Source organism: Parus major, chromosome 4 (assembly GCF_001522545.3).
Source record: "Parus major isolate Abel chromosome 4, Parus_major1.1, whole genome shotgun sequence".
Lineage (NCBI taxonomy): Eukaryota > Metazoa > Chordata > Aves > Passeriformes > Paridae > Parus > Parus major.
In genome coordinates this window covers 20,159,459-20,176,036 of record NC_031771.1, presented here as the reverse complement: position 1 = coordinate 20,176,036, position 16,578 = coordinate 20,159,459, and the positions used below count along the sequence as shown (strand labels likewise).

At 40.4% G+C, this 16,578-nt stretch overlaps 1 protein-coding gene across 1 annotated transcript in view; it reads left to right on the top strand.

Annotated features, from left to right (window-relative positions):
• EMCN (endomucin) overlaps positions 1-16,578 on the top strand; it is a 52,041-nt gene that overhangs the window by 29,440 nt on the left and 6,023 nt on the right. Inside the window, exons 6-10 of the mRNA XM_015625693.2 lie at positions 2,395-2,427; positions 5,126-5,197; positions 6,735-6,830; positions 8,435-8,459; positions 9,460-9,521. Coding sequence (XP_015481179.1) covers positions 2,395-2,427; positions 5,126-5,197; positions 6,735-6,830; positions 8,435-8,459; positions 9,460-9,521 — 288 coding nt within the window. The remainder of the gene's footprint in view (positions 1-2,394; positions 2,428-5,125; positions 5,198-6,734; positions 6,831-8,434; positions 8,460-9,459; positions 9,522-16,578) is intronic.

The following is a 16,578-nucleotide window of genomic DNA, read 5'->3' as shown; positions in this document are numbered from 1 at the left end:
AGCTACAGGAACTGTTTCCAAGTGAAATGCTGCTTTTCCTTCTGTCCTCCTCTTTCTGGAGAACAGCAGCATGTGAGCCCACACCAAAAAGAGCACTGGATGGTTATTTAGAAAGTGCAGACTGAAAACACCTGCTGAATCACTCCAGTCGGCACAGCTTTGTTTGCATGGCAGGACTGAGTGATCTCTGAACAGAGGGTGAACCAGTGCCTTGCTTGCATACTGGAGACAGGGAGAGAGAGGAAGGCATGAGATTTTTCCAATTCGATTTTTCGTGCTCTAGCAAAACCTGGGTGAGATACTTTCTGGAAAGATGCTGGTAGTTTTATTGAGTGTAGGTGTGTGCAGTTGTTAAAAAATAACAGAGGCCCAGAAAGAGAGGGCAGTCGGATGCTCTCATGTTTCCTCCCTGGGATAATTTCTCCTGCCTGGGTTTATTGAAGAGGCAAGGTCTGGCCAGGACAGCTGCATGGCTTTTGGTTGTGCCAGTGGGTACTGAAGCACATGTCCCCCAGCCTTTCCTAGAGGAAGACATGAGGAGGCTTATGTCACCTGCACTTATGTCACCTGCATTCAGGTTTGAAATGCTGTTAAGTCTTTGAGATTAACCTGGGTATCAGTTTTGGGCTTCATATGCTTTTTCTATTTATTTATTTGTTTTAATTTGAGCCAAGATGCTTCGCCTTGTTTGTAAGAGTGAATGTAAAGGAAAATGTTTAATTATGTTACAACGTTGGAGCTCTTTCAAAGGAAAGTTCTGCAGACTTGAGAAACAAGGTTCCAAGTGACTTGTTTGTAAGACTGGACAAAGTCTTCTGCCTTTCTTCAAGAATATGAACACACAGGGGCTTACAGTTGCTAGTTTGCCCACATGATGTGTGATCACATGGTATTTTTATCATGGCATCCTACTCCTCATAGACTGAAGGAAAGGCAGTATTGTGGTAATAAGCAATCATATCATATTTGGATATTTCCTTAATGCCAGGTATGTGTCCTCCTGCATCCTGTACTGTGTGTTCCTTTCACAAGTGATTTATTAACTTCCTGAAGGCTTTTGCTTGGTTTTGTTGGTAATGTTGCCCAAACATGCTATAAATATTGCCTAATGATTCATCACAGAGATCCTCTTAGAGCACAGTGATATTGCTGTTTGCAGATGGATTGATGAGACGACAAAAAGCTTAGGAAAACAGTCTCCTCTGCATTCTAGGAAGCTAGGGTGAGGTAACTGTATACATTCAGGATACTTAGCATTGCAAATATTTAATATGTTCAAGAAAAGCTCTTACTGTTGACTTCTAAGTACTTAGCTTTTCAACCTAAACATACTTCTCATGAACGTTTGTGATTAAAATGCAGTTTAAGTTTTGTCACATGTACAATTAGCAGCAGCAGTTGTTTGCACCCCAGCGGCTGAAGTGATCCATGGTTTTAATTGTGTATAGAGAGAAGGAAAAACAAGAGCAGCATTCTGGTTTTCAAAGAGTATGTTCACAGCAATAAAACAATGTGTGTTACAGCCCTGCTGGTAGGGGCTGTCTTTGTGCAGAGCAGCAGTCCACAGCACAGAAGGTGTAGTGAGGGTGTAAGAGTGGATTTGTGCACCCTGGGGAAACTGGTTTAGAGGAGCACTGCAACCTGGGCAGTCAGAGGACAGGCTTAATGCCTGCCTGGAGTTACAGCTGCCTTCATGATGTTGCCTCTGTGATCCCCCACCCTGGCACAGCTGGGCCACAGAGGACACGGCCACTCTAATTTCCAAGCCTGCTGCAGTCTAGACAGGCAGGAACAGCAGCATGCTAACAAAAGAAAAATAATGTGGTGCACCAAAAACTTGTGAAGTAGCTGGGGGAAGCTGACAGTAGAGCCAGTAAGCATTGTGCTCAGTGCTCTGTAAGGTCAATTTCTTCCTCATTACCAGTGTCTCTTGCTTCTGCTGCTTGGCAGTCTGCTAGCCAAAAGCACCTAGATAATAAACAGAGATTTCTTTTAAAGGGTTTTGTGACTCTTGAAGATGTGTCTCAATTAGTTTCTTTTATTAAAACACTTACTTGTCAGTTAAATGTCAGCTACTCACTCCCAGGCACTTTTTTGGTTTTGGAAGGAGGAGTTTTTAAGGAATGTATCAATTAACTCAGGATTTTCTTCTCTTGAGCAGAATAACAACCTAGCATAGGTTGGGCTTTGGATTCTGCTCCCATCTATAAGGGATGGCTGGAGACTTACAGCTCAGACTTTCTGGGCTTGGGAACAGTGTTAGCATGTCACTTGTGGGGCAGAATTTGTTGTGGGGTACTGAGCATGTTCCTAGAGTTGCCAGTTTGCATGATGGGTAGACTCTGGACATGTAAAACAGATACTAACAAACCTATTTTTTCTGTTTTATTGCAGGCCTTCCCATGAGCTCTTCAACAAGCTCAACAAGTAAGAGCAATAGAAGAGGTTGCTCTATGCACACTGATGAAAAGGGCTGATGTGGGGAAGAAGGGACAGCTTGAGGAAGGAAATATTCAGGGAGCAAGAAGGATCTAAGGGAATAATGTACCTGAAACACAGTACAGAGCAGAGGAAGAGTCATGTTCAGCTTGTAGCACTGAGTAATTTTGCTGTGATTTCAGCTGAATATCATGCTGGAATAGCAGATACTGGAAGGAAAACAGGGTGGGACCACAGAAAAAATCTGGCCTGGCATATTATGTGATGCAATGGGAAGCAGTTATAAATAGAGTGTTTACCAAGGAGCTTGCTCTTGTCAGTGGCTCTCATTCCTTGTCCTGTAGTGAGAAGCAGCAAGTCCCAGAGTAGGGCAAGTTTCCTGTGCTAATGAACCTGTATTGTCCTATTTTCCTTTCTTGGGGCTCATCAGGAAACAGTCTCTTCTGTACTGATCTCTGCAATTCTTGCTACTGCTGCCTGCAAAATCTTGGCCCTCCTGTTACCATGATGGATGTATTTCTCCAATTCATTTTATTCTGATCGCAGATTATTCCATAACTGGAAAATACCTTCCAGATCCAGACAAACTAGACAGGAGGGGCCGACTTGTGAGAAACTTTAATGAAAGAAGTGGGGAAATGAGCTTACTTCCTTACCCTGTTTTATTCAGTCATGTTTCTTTTCAGCTGTCATATTTCTTACTGATGGTCACAAGTAATTGAAATGCTAACCCATGGGTTTTTCTTTTCTTCATTACTCACATCTAGGTCAATTAACAGGTAACTAGGGGAAAAAAAAACAACAGAACAGTGGATTTCAGTCCTCAGTTTTTCTCCTGAGGAGAGGCACACATCTCCTGCACGAATGCAGGGATACACATTCCTGTTTTTCAGTGCAGTTTGTTTCTGTTGACATTTCCAGTCAGTATCCAGGGTAACTCATTGCCGTGATAATTGCCTGCTTGCCCTGTATATCATGTAGTATACCAGATAAGGTAACAAAAAGGCAGTAGTATTCCCTTGGGAAATCTGAAGCAATCACATGGAATTAAGAATGCATAGGAATTATTTTAGTCACTTGATGATGGCTCAGTTTCCAGCCTTACATTATCACCCCTCAGCAGACAGGCACCAAGGGAAAGAGAACTTCTGCTTTAAAGAAACAGTGATTTTTCAGAGATAAAGTCTTGGACAATCATTGTTTCCTGCACCATAGCATCAGAATGTTTCAGCTATGACTGTATTGTTTAGGCACCACACAAGCAGTTAGTAAGTGATTTTTCCCTAGAAGGCTTCTGTCTGTGTCCAGACAAAGGTAGAAGAGTGGGGAAGGGGTAAAGAAAACAAACACAAAATATTCTTTAATAGTGGGTATGAGTTTAAAATCAGTTTTGCAAGGAAGAGGAATTCCTACGTGGTTGGGACAAACAAACCTTATTTATTACTGTAACTCCATGGATTAGAGTTACAAGTACTGCCTATATAAAAGTTTCTGTAAAAATAGGGACTTTTCTGTAAAAATGACTTTCAGAGACTTAGTAGAACAAAACTGTATTCTAGACCTCAAAATGGCCATAGGCTATTTGTTTTAATGAATTTCATACCTTCCACCCTACAATTTGAGTCCTCTTCTGTTCTTTCAAAGAGGAAGCGTGCAATCCTACAAGTGTGGATTGTGAGTAGGTACCTGACCAACAAAACCTCAGTGGCTGCCACCATGTTCTCACTATTTATATATGGAGCTATAACCTCTGCTAGGACTCTTTTTTAACAGATCACCCTCCCCAGATGCCTTTGTTTGAGAGCCACTTCTGATGTTTAGCCAGGCAATAGAAATGCTTGTCCTTGCATCACATCTGTCCAGCCAGTCAGCTCCTTCAGTGGCAGTGAGCACTTGTCTACTCAAGCCCCCATCCAATATGGAATGCAATCCCATGTGCTATATAATGTATCTAGGGATATGCCAACATTTGCATTTTCTGTTTTCTCTCTGGAAGTTCAGTGATTGTTTTTTTTATAGTCTGTATGCAGCAAGGTAATAAATATTTTGCATTGCTGATACCCAACTCAAATTCAGGTTAGCACCCAAAGGTAGAAACGCATTCTTCTAAACCCAGCCCTAAAAAATGTCCCAGAGGCTCACAACATTGCTCTCTCCAAATGTGGCAGAGAGCAGGCACATTCCTCTATAACAACACTCAAGAGACTTGCTGTCTACTAATATTGCACCTCTTCAGACTTCTTCATCTACTATTAGCACTTTTTTTTTTTTTTTAATTAGCAGTGAAATATTTTGGTCTTTCTTCTCTTGGAGACAGGTCTAATTTTCACTCTCTTTCCTGCTCATTTACTTGTTAAAAGCTCTCTTGCCATTTTGAACAGTACCATAACATCTTAAAAGTGAAAAAGTTTGTAGCTCATAACCTGTAAGTGGACAAGCAGATGATCCTAGGGAAATCTGCACCCATACAAACTGTGTGTTTCTTTAGGCCATGCTAGATAAATTTTTCCACCCCTCTTACCAAATTATCTAAGTATTATTGAGGAGAAATATAAATGTGAAGCACCAAGTGAAACTCCAGAACTGGGGACACAATAGCTGTTTTGGGAGGGTAATTTTTCAGAGGGTGTTGTTTTGGGAATTCTGGCAATACCTGTTTACCTGAAAGGTGCTATTTCTTTTGCAGAGCCAACTTCTGAAAGTCCTAAAAGCAGTTCTGGAAATCAGACTCAGACAGGGAATGATATCAACTATTCTAGTGAGTATTTTTACTTAATTGTCTGGCTTTTGAGTTTTCAGTTGATCAGTTTTGTTTTTGATGAGTGATTGGAGTAGCAGACAAATGAAGCCGGCACTTTTATTTTGTGCCTTACCAGGCTTAGGCCCTGTTACAAACTGTATTTAAATGCTGGTTATAAAACTCATCTCAAAGAGAAACAGAGCTCAATAAGTTGACACCACTCTCACTGTAGAGCAGCACAATTATTCCCAAGGGCTGATTCAAAGTGGTAAAATTGAAAAGAAAACCAAAAATAAGAGAGTCATCCCCTGGGAGAGAAGACACAAGGGAACATATGAAAAAGTTGCTCATATCCCTCTTGTACATCTTATATGAATGCATTGTTTTGAATGTATGATATGAATATATTATTCATATTGTCATGGGAGAGAAGGTCTAGGAGGCTGTCTCCTGCAGACTCTTTAAGCACTTGATATTTGTGTGATGCATGCTACTTAATCTTTCATTTTAATATTATGCATCTCTGGGGCAAGAATGTCGCTGCAGCTTTGCTGTTTCCTACCCAGAGTACTGACTAAGCAAAATATGTTTGATATTTTCCCACTGTAAACAGTCTCACTCTAGTTCCATAGATGCAAGGACGCATCTATATGAATATTAAATATTAATTGCATCAAGAGCCATTGAATTCAGCCTCCCTCTGACACAGGGCTTAGGCCAGCAGGTGGGAGAGTGCCTGCTGAATTTGAATGTGGCCGGTTGCTGCCAGAGAAACGATAAAAAGGGAGAAACTGAGCTTATATATTTCCCAGGGAAAGCTTCTCTTCATTACATAATTCTTTCCTTTTTTTGCTTCTTGGCTGGGAAACACCTGTCAGGAAACGGCAGATGGTGGGAAATAATAAAAGGAAAGAAATGTCCTCATTTTAAAAGGAGATCTTGCATTTTCTATCCCTGGTTGTAAGTGCTGCGGGGAATGTTACTGAATTATGTAATTCCTTGGTGTCTTTCTGGGTGCACAATGTTAAAAGCAAAATAATTGCTTCAGTTGCTGAGCTTCAGACAGGTCTTTTTTTTTTCTTCTTTTTTTTTTTTTTTTTCCAAAAAAAGAGGAAAAAATAAATTGCATGTTTAAGGAATTTATTTCTAGAACACGACTTTCTCACAAAACCTCTGGAGGCCGTCAACACTGGGGTTGAATGATAAGTGCTTTCATCAAAATTATGGTGGGCCCACTGGAGCAGGTGCTGAAACCTTGTTCTTTTACTGAAAAATGGGTGAAACCAGTTCCACAGGGGAGCATGAGTGTCAGGGAAGGAGTAAGGGTGGGAGAAGGAAGAAGCCTAAGTCTTCCCTCCACAAAGCATCCAAGCTCGAGGTTCAGTAGTTGCAGGAGGAATAACAGGAGCAGTAGGGTACTGTCTCCAGAGAAATGGGTAATGTTTGGTGAAGTGGAACTGCAAGTGCCTCTCACCTTAGTGTGTGCAAGTACCTATACACAGAGGCAATATAAGTCAGAGGCAGCAGCCAAAATTATGTTCTCCCTGTTTTGCAGATGTTATCTTGCCAGTTGTCATCACGCTGATAGTCATTACCCTCTCTGTCTTCTCACTGGTGGCTTTGTACAAAATGTGCCAGAAGAAAACTCCAGGTATTTGGTTGGCTTTCTCTTCAGGGGGGGAAATCAATGTGCTTTTTATTATTATAAGATCTTTTTTGGATTACCTTAACCATCACTGTTTTGGTAGTCTGATGGGAAAGTTTTTCATGTTTTGCCGAAAATGGGAAACTAACACTTCTTTTTCAAAATCAGTATGAAGACCAGAGTGAGTAAAAATTATTTTTTGAGAATATATAATGCTGTAAAACTGTTTGTTCATGCTTTTGCAGCTACAAAGAACTAACAAACACCTGTGCTAACACAGTCAATCAGATAGAAATAGACAGTGAAAACTAAATTCGAAGATATTAAACAAAATCGCTATTTATTTTATCTTTCTTCTAGATACAGGCAAAATAATATCAGTGCTTTCTTTTGGGATGTACCTGATACATACATGCAGACACACATGCACATGATGCACAAGTAAAATTTTCCAGTTACAATATATTGCACATGGAGCAAAATCCCTGAACAAACAGTATTTTCAGAAACAGTCATTTTGATAGAGCAGCTAAAGTCAGTATCTGTTTCTCTGCTGTCCACTAAATACTTAAGATAAAGGGTTGTAATGAAGTTCATTTGCCAAATGTTTCAGGTTTTCCCAAGTAGGCCAGGTAAGTGTAAATTTCCATTAAGTGAAAACCCAGATCTGAATCCAGACTGTGGTTTTTCTGTCCCTGTGAGCTGGCATGAGTTAGGAGACTTGTGCAGAGCTGTGAAATCGCCAGGCCTTGGAAATACAAAATCACAACAGGGTGTTGAAGCTCTAAACCAAGACAAACAGTGTGTCACAACCAATTTAGCCAATGACATGGAAAAACAGACTCAGATAAGCAGAGGAAGATGTGATCCTTACTTAGGAAATTACCAAATATTCAGAGTCAAGAGATGAAGAACATTTCCTTACCAGCCTCCCCTATGCACAAATGTCATCAAGAACTGTATTAGCAAATTCATTTGGAAGATAGAGTAGTGCATCTGTAGTGCTTCCTGTAGGATTTGCCCAGATCTATCCAGTGCACTTCCCCTGTGATTGGTGCCATGGAGTTAGCTCCATGTCTCTGATGTAACCCCCTGGCCCCTTCCATCTGCCCACACTTGCACATAAGCATGAAACACATTCAGCATGTGATTCATTTTGGGGACAAACCTGTTCCTCATCAATGGGGATGACAAAATCCCCAGGGGGTACAGCCTCAGGAATGCCCTTGTTCCCTCAGTCCTCTTACCCTGTATCTTTTAGCTCACTTGCTGTTTACTCAAGAACCATCGCATGCTTGCATCCTCTGTGCCAGCTACCCAGGGATTTGGGAGCTGCAGGGAAAAATGTGCTTCTGTCATGCTGTTGGACAAGTCAAATGTCATTCTCCCTGGTTTCCAGAAGTGTCAGTAAAAGCAGCATCAGTTCACTTCCATAGATGACCAAAAAAATAACAATTACTATTCAAGCTGTTTGATTGTGTTTATGAACTTAATGCAATACTGCAAAATTACAGCTGAGCTTTCTGCCAGCAACTGCAATAGCCATGTCTAAATGCTTGGGGTTTGAATTCCAGCAATCAAATTGATATTAGCTTTTTTTCTTTTTCCAGAGAGACAAGAGAATGGCGCTGAACAGTAGGTTGAATCCTTCTCATGACTTTGAAGTCTTTCACAGGGCACTTGTAAATGTAGCAGATTTTGCATAGGGTTTTCTCTGCTCTTTCTTTGTTTAGACATAGCAATCAGTTGCCACCCCAAAGAGAATTACCCTGTTGGAAGTGCTTCACTTGCAGTTATTGTAGACATGTATGCATGATAAGCAGCTGTTTCAGTATTGATAGAAATGTGGTGACTCTCAACTGTTTTGCAGTTGATCCTTTTGAACAGCTTATGCTGTGCCACAGGACTCATTGGCCCAGTCTCTTTTCCTTTTTTTTTCTTTTTTTTCCCCACTTTTTTGCCCCATTGATTCCTCTCCTCTACCCCTGCCTCTTTTCCCACTCCCCTTATTTTGTTCATGTTTCCTCTCTTTTTAATGTGTTTCCTTTTTATTCTGGATTATTTTTTTATATATTTCTCTTGTTCCCCATTATATGACATTCCTCTCTCCCATCTTGTTTCCACTGCACCATTTGCACAGGCTCAGTTGAAATATTAGTGACATAAGAAGTATAAGGAGAGGGAAACTGAGAAAGATCCATTGGAAGATACAAACTAAAGACCATTGAGACTGGAAGTGGCTGCTTGAATGAACAAATGCAGCATTTAAGTTGCTGATTTACTTGGTAGCCCTGACTCCCTGGACATCTGAAGTGGTCCTTCTTCACAGCTCAACATGGCTAAAAGGCTTGCATTGACAAAAAAATATTGCTCCTTTTTCCTAAGATGTACCTCTTCTGTGAAGTCCTAGACTAAACCCAGAGTCATGAAACTTGATTTATTACATATTTTAAGATAAAGCTAGTTTCAGAAATGTTGGTATATGGTATTTTCCACCACTCGACCCCATGCAAAGCGCATTTTTAGCCTGCCAGTTTAGACTGAAGTAGATGCTGCCTCCTCAGGACCAAATCTTAGTTTTGTTTGGATGATCAACATGTGTGCTGGCTGCTTAAATGTTTTCTGACTTCAACAGGGCCCAGTCAGATAAAGAAGGAGTAAAACTTCTTTCTGTGAAGACAACTTCGTCTGAGACTGGTGAGTATTTCCTTTGTGTATGTCTGTTTCCCTGTCTGAGCTCAGGGAAGAGCAGTTTTTGGGATGCCATTTCCAATAGCAAACCCATCATCAATTCCTGTCAGGTCAAAGTCACTGCAAACAATTCCTCTACAGAGCAAATCCCCAGACTGGGATTCTGTAGAGCTGCAGTTCAGCTGTACTGTGTGTGCTGCCAGTATTTGGGAGTGAGAAGTGTGACTGGTTTAGGAAAATATTTTATTTAAATCATTGATGGTAAGTGATATAGCTAGGAATGTTCAGGAGTAACAGTGATCATGGTATTTATCATCTAGATCTGGCTGTACAAAGTTTGAAGATGGTAATATCAGAATCACAGAATGTTCTGGGTTGGAAGGGACCCTCAGGTGAACTTGAGTGTCAAAGATCAAACTGACAACCTTGGTGTTACTATTACCGTGCTCCAACCAACTGAGCTAATATCCCAGGGATCAAGAGGTTTGGGAGTCAGTGCTGTTTGTAATCAGGATTCTGTTGGAGCTGGTGTCAGCAGTGTTCAGTCAGCCCCGTACTCAGTCACCCTTTGCATTCAAAATCCTACACTCATTGCAAATCCCTCTGTCCTGTGCTCCAGGTTCTTTTATTCTTTTTTCTTCTTTTATTCTTTTACTCTTCTATTACCACAAAATCTGTGGTAATAAAGTGTAAAGGAGCAAAGGTTACTGATAACAAGCACAAAAGAAAGAAAATTCACAAAGCAAAGAGATGGATGCAGTTATAGGTTCTGCAAAAAAAAAATGGAGTGGCACAAAATAAGACTGAGGCAGAACAGAGTTCTGACTAATCAATCAAAACCTCTAAATCTCTCATGGCAGAGCTTCACCCAGTGCTTTCTCAGTCATGTCCCACCTTATCTGCAAAAGTCCTCCCGGAAAGACAGTCTCTTGCTTTCTACCTTTTAGGTGTAATACTCTTTTTTGGTTTTAAGCCTTTTGGCCATCTGTTTCTCCTACTGACATTTTTGAGGCTGACCAATAGCTGCTCTCTCCTTTTGTCCAAATCCTTGGGAAGTCCTCTGAAATGCAGCACTTGATCTGAACTATCCTCTGCTTGCTGGAGAGGCACAGTTTGGACTCCTGAGCCTTCTCTGCAACCCCCAGAAGCTTTTGTGCAATCCTAAAGATCCACAGGGCATCTCTGGCAGTCCTTGCAGCAAACCAGAGTCATGCACAGTCCCTGTGGCCTCTTGACAAAGAGTTAGGGGCTAGAGGAGGACAGGAAGAGCCTGGTCCATCACAGGACATATCATTCAGTCCCACAGCTGCTGGGTAAAGGCTAACTACACTTTGGCACTTTAGAGGCTGCACTTCAAAGCATCATGATTTGGGATATATATATATATATATGTATGCATATATGTGTATATATATATATATTTTATTCTATTTTTTCTTAAGATTATGTCTTTGGGAACAGACTTTTGGCTTTGAGTATGGAGTAGTATATAGGCTTTCTTAAAATTGGACCTTTCTTTTGAAAGCTGAATGAAATTAGAAACTAATTAATGGATGGGTTTTGATTGATTCTTCCCCCATCATGCCATTTCAAAGATAAAGTGATTTCACTGACTGTAACAGAATTGGTTTTGGTTTACAGCAGGGTAAATGGGAAAAGGCACTGGCTCACTTTTTTCTTTTTTTTTTTTTTTTTCCCACAAGATAAGCTTTCTTGCCTGTTAATCAGCTACTGGTTCACCAAATTTCTCAGCATCTTCCATCCAGAGGATGTTTGATATTCTTTTTTACTGAACTATGATGTGTACATGCTATAATTAGAAGGATTGAGTCACAACCACTTAGAGGACAAGATTCTTGCCCTCTTCTCATTAATACAATTCATATTTAAACTAGCTGCCATTTTCTCTTGACTTCTTACATCGTTATATGTTTCAAAATTAAACATGCTTTCACAGAAATTGAAGTCCTGCTTTTGCCTAGGTTTTTAGAGTCACTTTAATTTTTAAATTAAAACACTCTGGCAGAGGGATCTGTTTCTTCCAGAGGTCTTTGTCACTCATACAGGTATTTCAGATATGTTAGTATGCCTCCCCATTTGAATCAGATTTGCTTGCTTCATTAAAATTCAGGCAAAAAGGCAAATGTTTCTCTTGGTATAGACAAAAGAGCTGTCTGACTCGTGGGCATTCTCACAACTACTGACAACAATTGCCCTGCATAAAACTTCTTTACATGTGTTCTTCTTTTTCCTTGGTCCAGCTGTCTAGAAAGTGTGTGTTCTGGCTGTCTTTGTACGTACCAACAAAACTAAAAAACGTTGTGAGTAGAAAGACTAAAATTAGAAAGATCTAAAGAGCTATCTTAACTTTACAGGCAGGGCTACATCATCCTCTCACTATCAAATGGCAGCTCCTCCCTAAGGTCAAGCATATCTACAAAGAAGTTCTGCTTTGATATGTATTCAAGTTAAGCCTTATTAGAAACACACATTCTCTTTTTTTTGGGTTTTTTTGGTTTTTTTGGTTTTTTTTTTTGGTTTTACTTTTGCTTTTTATTCCAAGCAGAAGACTTTGAGATTGTATAAGTTTGCAAAATATATACAAGACAAATAAGGACCTATAAACTGTTCAAGCAAGCATCCTAGGAAGACCCTGTGTCAGTATTATTGCATAGGTCTTGATCAAAGTTTATGGTGAGTTTGATCTTGCCTTATTTTGTCTGCCAAAAAAACTCTGTCAGCTGCACAGAGTTGAAAGAGATGTATGTGTCCAGAGGGCTGTTTATCCCATCTGCCTTGGACATCTATCTTGGGCTGGAATGGGCTGACCTGTGGCGGTTCATTGACTCCTGAAGCATCCTATTTTAGGACTTCTAAAATTAGGTTGTGAATATGAAATGAAAGAAAAAGGAAAGACTTCTTTTTCAGAGGCACATCTGAATTAAATTTAATCAAGAGTATTATTTCAAATACTTACAAGAAATGTGAAAGAGTACAGGAAAAGAACAGTTTTCAATTAAGCCTGGATTAAAGTAATGTTTTTTAATGGGGTAGTATCATCAGGAACACTAGGTAAAATGGAGCTTTAATATTGTCATTTTTTATAACTCTTCTTAGAAAGATGGAATTGCTAATGGCTTTGAGCTCTACAGCACAACTGGTGTAGAATGGATGTAAAGTATAAAACCAGAGAAAACCAAACTAGACTCAGTAAATTTTTCATGCATGTTTGTCAGTGAACTGCAAGTCCTGATGCAAGATAAGTACCTGTTCTTGCATCTTACTTGAAAACTCAGCTTGGATAAAAATCATCTCAAAACTAATGTACAAATGCAGGACTTAGAGCAGCCATTTCATATTGATGGTACAGGCAAATTTAGGGCAGCTGTCCCTAGGGAGAATAAATGGTCTTTTACAATGTAGTATTCTAGAAAATCTACCTCCAAAAATATTTGACATTCAACGTAGCCCACAGAACTGCACATTTAGCTTGTCAATGATAGTTATATTTCCTGAGAATATAAGAGGAAGGTATTTAATTGATGACTAAGAGATCAATACCATCAACCATGAGGTTAAAGTATTGCCTGTCTTGAAAACAGACCTAAATTTTTCTGTAAGGTTTCTTGTGCATTATGCTTAAAACCAGCAAAGTTATTGATCACCTTTTTAGGACTCATGAAAAATGTTGAGGGATTAAAATTTCTTAGTAACAGAAAGGTTGGTGAATAAAAATTTGGGTAAAGCTACTCCATACAGGTGCATGATGTGTGATAGAAGCGTTGACTTCAGAATTTTCTTTTATGGCCATTGCCTGGAATAACTATTCTGGAGCAGGTAAAATGTATGAAAGGCCTTTTTAGTAGAAGCACACCAGTTCAATATTCAATGTAAAGTCTCATAGGGATGTGCAGGTGACATAATATTTCAGACATTCTAGGTATAATCCTGGCACCTAAGCATAAGCTGATTCAATAAAGCATGGTTTATAACCAGACTGAGCTGTTTTGAGGTGAAAGGGTAGGATATGACTTACTTGGCTTGCAGAAATATTCTGTTCTGCTCTGAATTTGCTGAAAGGATGTTAAATGTATCAGAGCTGAGGTGGCTCAGATTTTGGTGAGGCGCCTGAACTGGAAGGTGGCTGGAGGATTTGTGGCCCATGTCTGCATTAGGGCTTCCCGAGATACCCACTGTGGACAAAAAAAGAAAACTTAGGTGTTGCTACTGAACAGAGATGGGAAAATGTATCAGTCAAAGATGGATATTTGGGAGCCTGTTCTGCTTGAAACCCCTTTAACTTATTGCAATCACAGTGGAGAATAAGATCAGTTAATACCTAGAGGTGCTCTCTGATGACAGTGCAGTGCAGAGACAGCATGAACTGAGGAAGCAGGAACACTTGTGTTCTCCATATGCTCCACATCTCTTCCCAAAGCTGCTGCTGTTCAGCAGTAATGATGGCCTTAGAGCTGTTACCTGCTGCTTCAGCTGAATGTACCCCAAGACAACCCACTGCTGTGCTAGGCCTTGGACGTGGAAAATCCTGCGGTGTTCTGAAAGTGTGGTCAGATGACGATGTCTTCATCACTGCTTTCCATAACCCTCCAAATCCTGAGACTACTTGTTCTGCCTCACTCATCAAACCATAGATGTGGTTTTGGTACAGTGTGACTAATCAGGAGCTGGTGCAGACCTTGTTTCCTGTTATGCTGAGTACATCTGAGCATGGGCCGTGGCATTTAAGAAGGTAAGAAATCTTTGAGGTTTACCTCACTAGGGACCCAACCCAGGGAAATTTACCTGTGCAAGGGGGCATGACTCCACAGTGGGCCATGAGGTTTCTTAACATACATTGGGACTTTGACCTCTTTCTCGTTGTGTCTAGGATCTCTATGGATGTCTCTAGGAGCAGGTGAAGAATCTGAGTCACTAGATGAGTCACTCTGTCAGTGGAAATTCCCTTCCCTCTTCCACTTATTTGCAAGATCAGCAGTGTAGGTCAGTGAAGAGCACTCTGCTGGCACGCTGTGTGCTTAGGAGTGGTAACAGCAGGTGCTCCTGCTAATGTAGGATATGATATTGATTATTTCTGTTTCCTAGTCTGAGATGTACTTTCAGGGTCTTATGTTTATACCCCTGCACATAGAACACCTAGAAGCTGCTTTATAGGAAAGAGTCTCCTTGCAACAGTGAAAGGTATCAAGTTCCTTCTTCCCTCTCCTTTTCTTTCTCATTTGCTGATACTCTATTTTTTGGGTCTTGTATTGTATAATAGCCTCAAGTTGTGTTTCTTTCTTCACAAGAACTGTAGAATAAACTTTCTTAGCTTGTGGCTGGACTCTGTGTTTACTCACACCACAAAGTTCTGACTGCACACACTTCCAGCTGAAACTTTTTGACAAAACTGTTGTCAAAAACATAGTCAAACTGTAGTCAAAATAGCATATGTTTCCTTCTGTGTTTCTAATTTGGTTTGTGAGCTGTGCATATCTATAAGGGTTTTTTAAGCAGTCTCTTACATTCAGCCTGCAGAGGGTCAGGTGATGTTTTCCTCTGGGAAGCACTTGCTGACTTTCCAGCCTGCAGTTTTCTGAGATGCTCCTCCTGAGGGAGCCACCTCGTGCCCTTTGCTGCCCGTTCAGCAGCAGTTGCCTCTGTGTTCTTCACCTGAACGCTTCCACACACCCTCTCTCTGCCTCGGTGGATTGTTCAGATCCTTCTGTTGTGCTGGCAGTGGTGAGGAGCAGTTTGCAAGGAAATGTGAACTGTGTGGCAGGGGAGCTGCAGCACGTTGGAGGTGCTGGACCCACTGGCCCGCACCAAACCCAGCCACTGGTTCCCACTTAATGCTGTTCTCCAGCATCTTTCTTTTAGTTCAGTGTGGTAAAAATAGACATTTTGATTCCTGTGTCTGCAGAGTTAGTTTTATACTTCTATAAAAGATAGGCTTCTGCAATCAGATTTTATGAAAAGCTTGCTTTAATTCTTTGCTCCAAATCTGATTGCCACTTGCAATCAATTTCTCAGCAGCAGATATTACAGTGAAATAACAGCACATCGAAATTCTTCCTACAGACAATGTAATCTGAGATGCAGTACAACCTATTTTTTAAGTGAAAAACTGTTTCTACATTCTTTTTCTTTTAGCTTTCCCAATAATGTCAGAGGGTTTTACCCAGGTCAAAGACTTTCTGTACTCATAGTACTCAGTTTGTACTCTCTTTTATGTCATGATGTTCTGCAGTGTATGTGTATTCTGAATAATATATTCAGATTCTGAATCAAATGTGGAGGGGCAGGAGGAGAGGGAGAACTGCAGTGAGATTAATACAATATCCTTCCACAACGGTGAGACAAAGAAATGTTTGCTCCAGAGCTTCAAAACTGATCTTACTACAATCTGTAATTTCAGCTGATTGTACCCATTACTTATTCACATAGATTGGCATCAGAATGCAACATTAATGGTTGGAAATGAGTATATTTGTGAGTGAAAAATCAAAACAAATACTGCTCAAGTGAAATTTTAATTAGGAAGAAAATGCTGCATTTTCACTGCAGCACTATTTATTTTCTGGTTATCTTTCAGCTTGGAAGATCCCTCTGTGGCTGTGTACAAAGTCTACTTTCCATGTATTTAAAACAAATATGTTGAAGGATGATGATTTATGAGTACATTTTTCTTTCTTGTACATCTTCTTTGTCTTTATCCTTTTGAACCATGACCGTGTCATAGAGGAGGAAGTGTACAGGGCATATTGGATCAGGCCCAGTGCCTACACTGCCAATTTCTTTGGGTGGATCAGCCACCAAGGCTGTGGCAGAAGTGTTCAAAGGGTGCCACGTGGAGGCTGTGTGTGTGAAAGACCAGTGCTGTATTGTACAAGTTGCTAGAGCAACATCTCCTTTAGTATTGAGGCTAAGGAACTGTCAGCTGAGCCTGCTATACCTGCATCTTTGCAGCCTCAAATCCAGTCACAGAGCATTTGTTAGAGGGTAGATTACATGAGGTGAAAGGAAGTGTCACAAACTGGAAAGGAGTCCAATAACATATCCTACA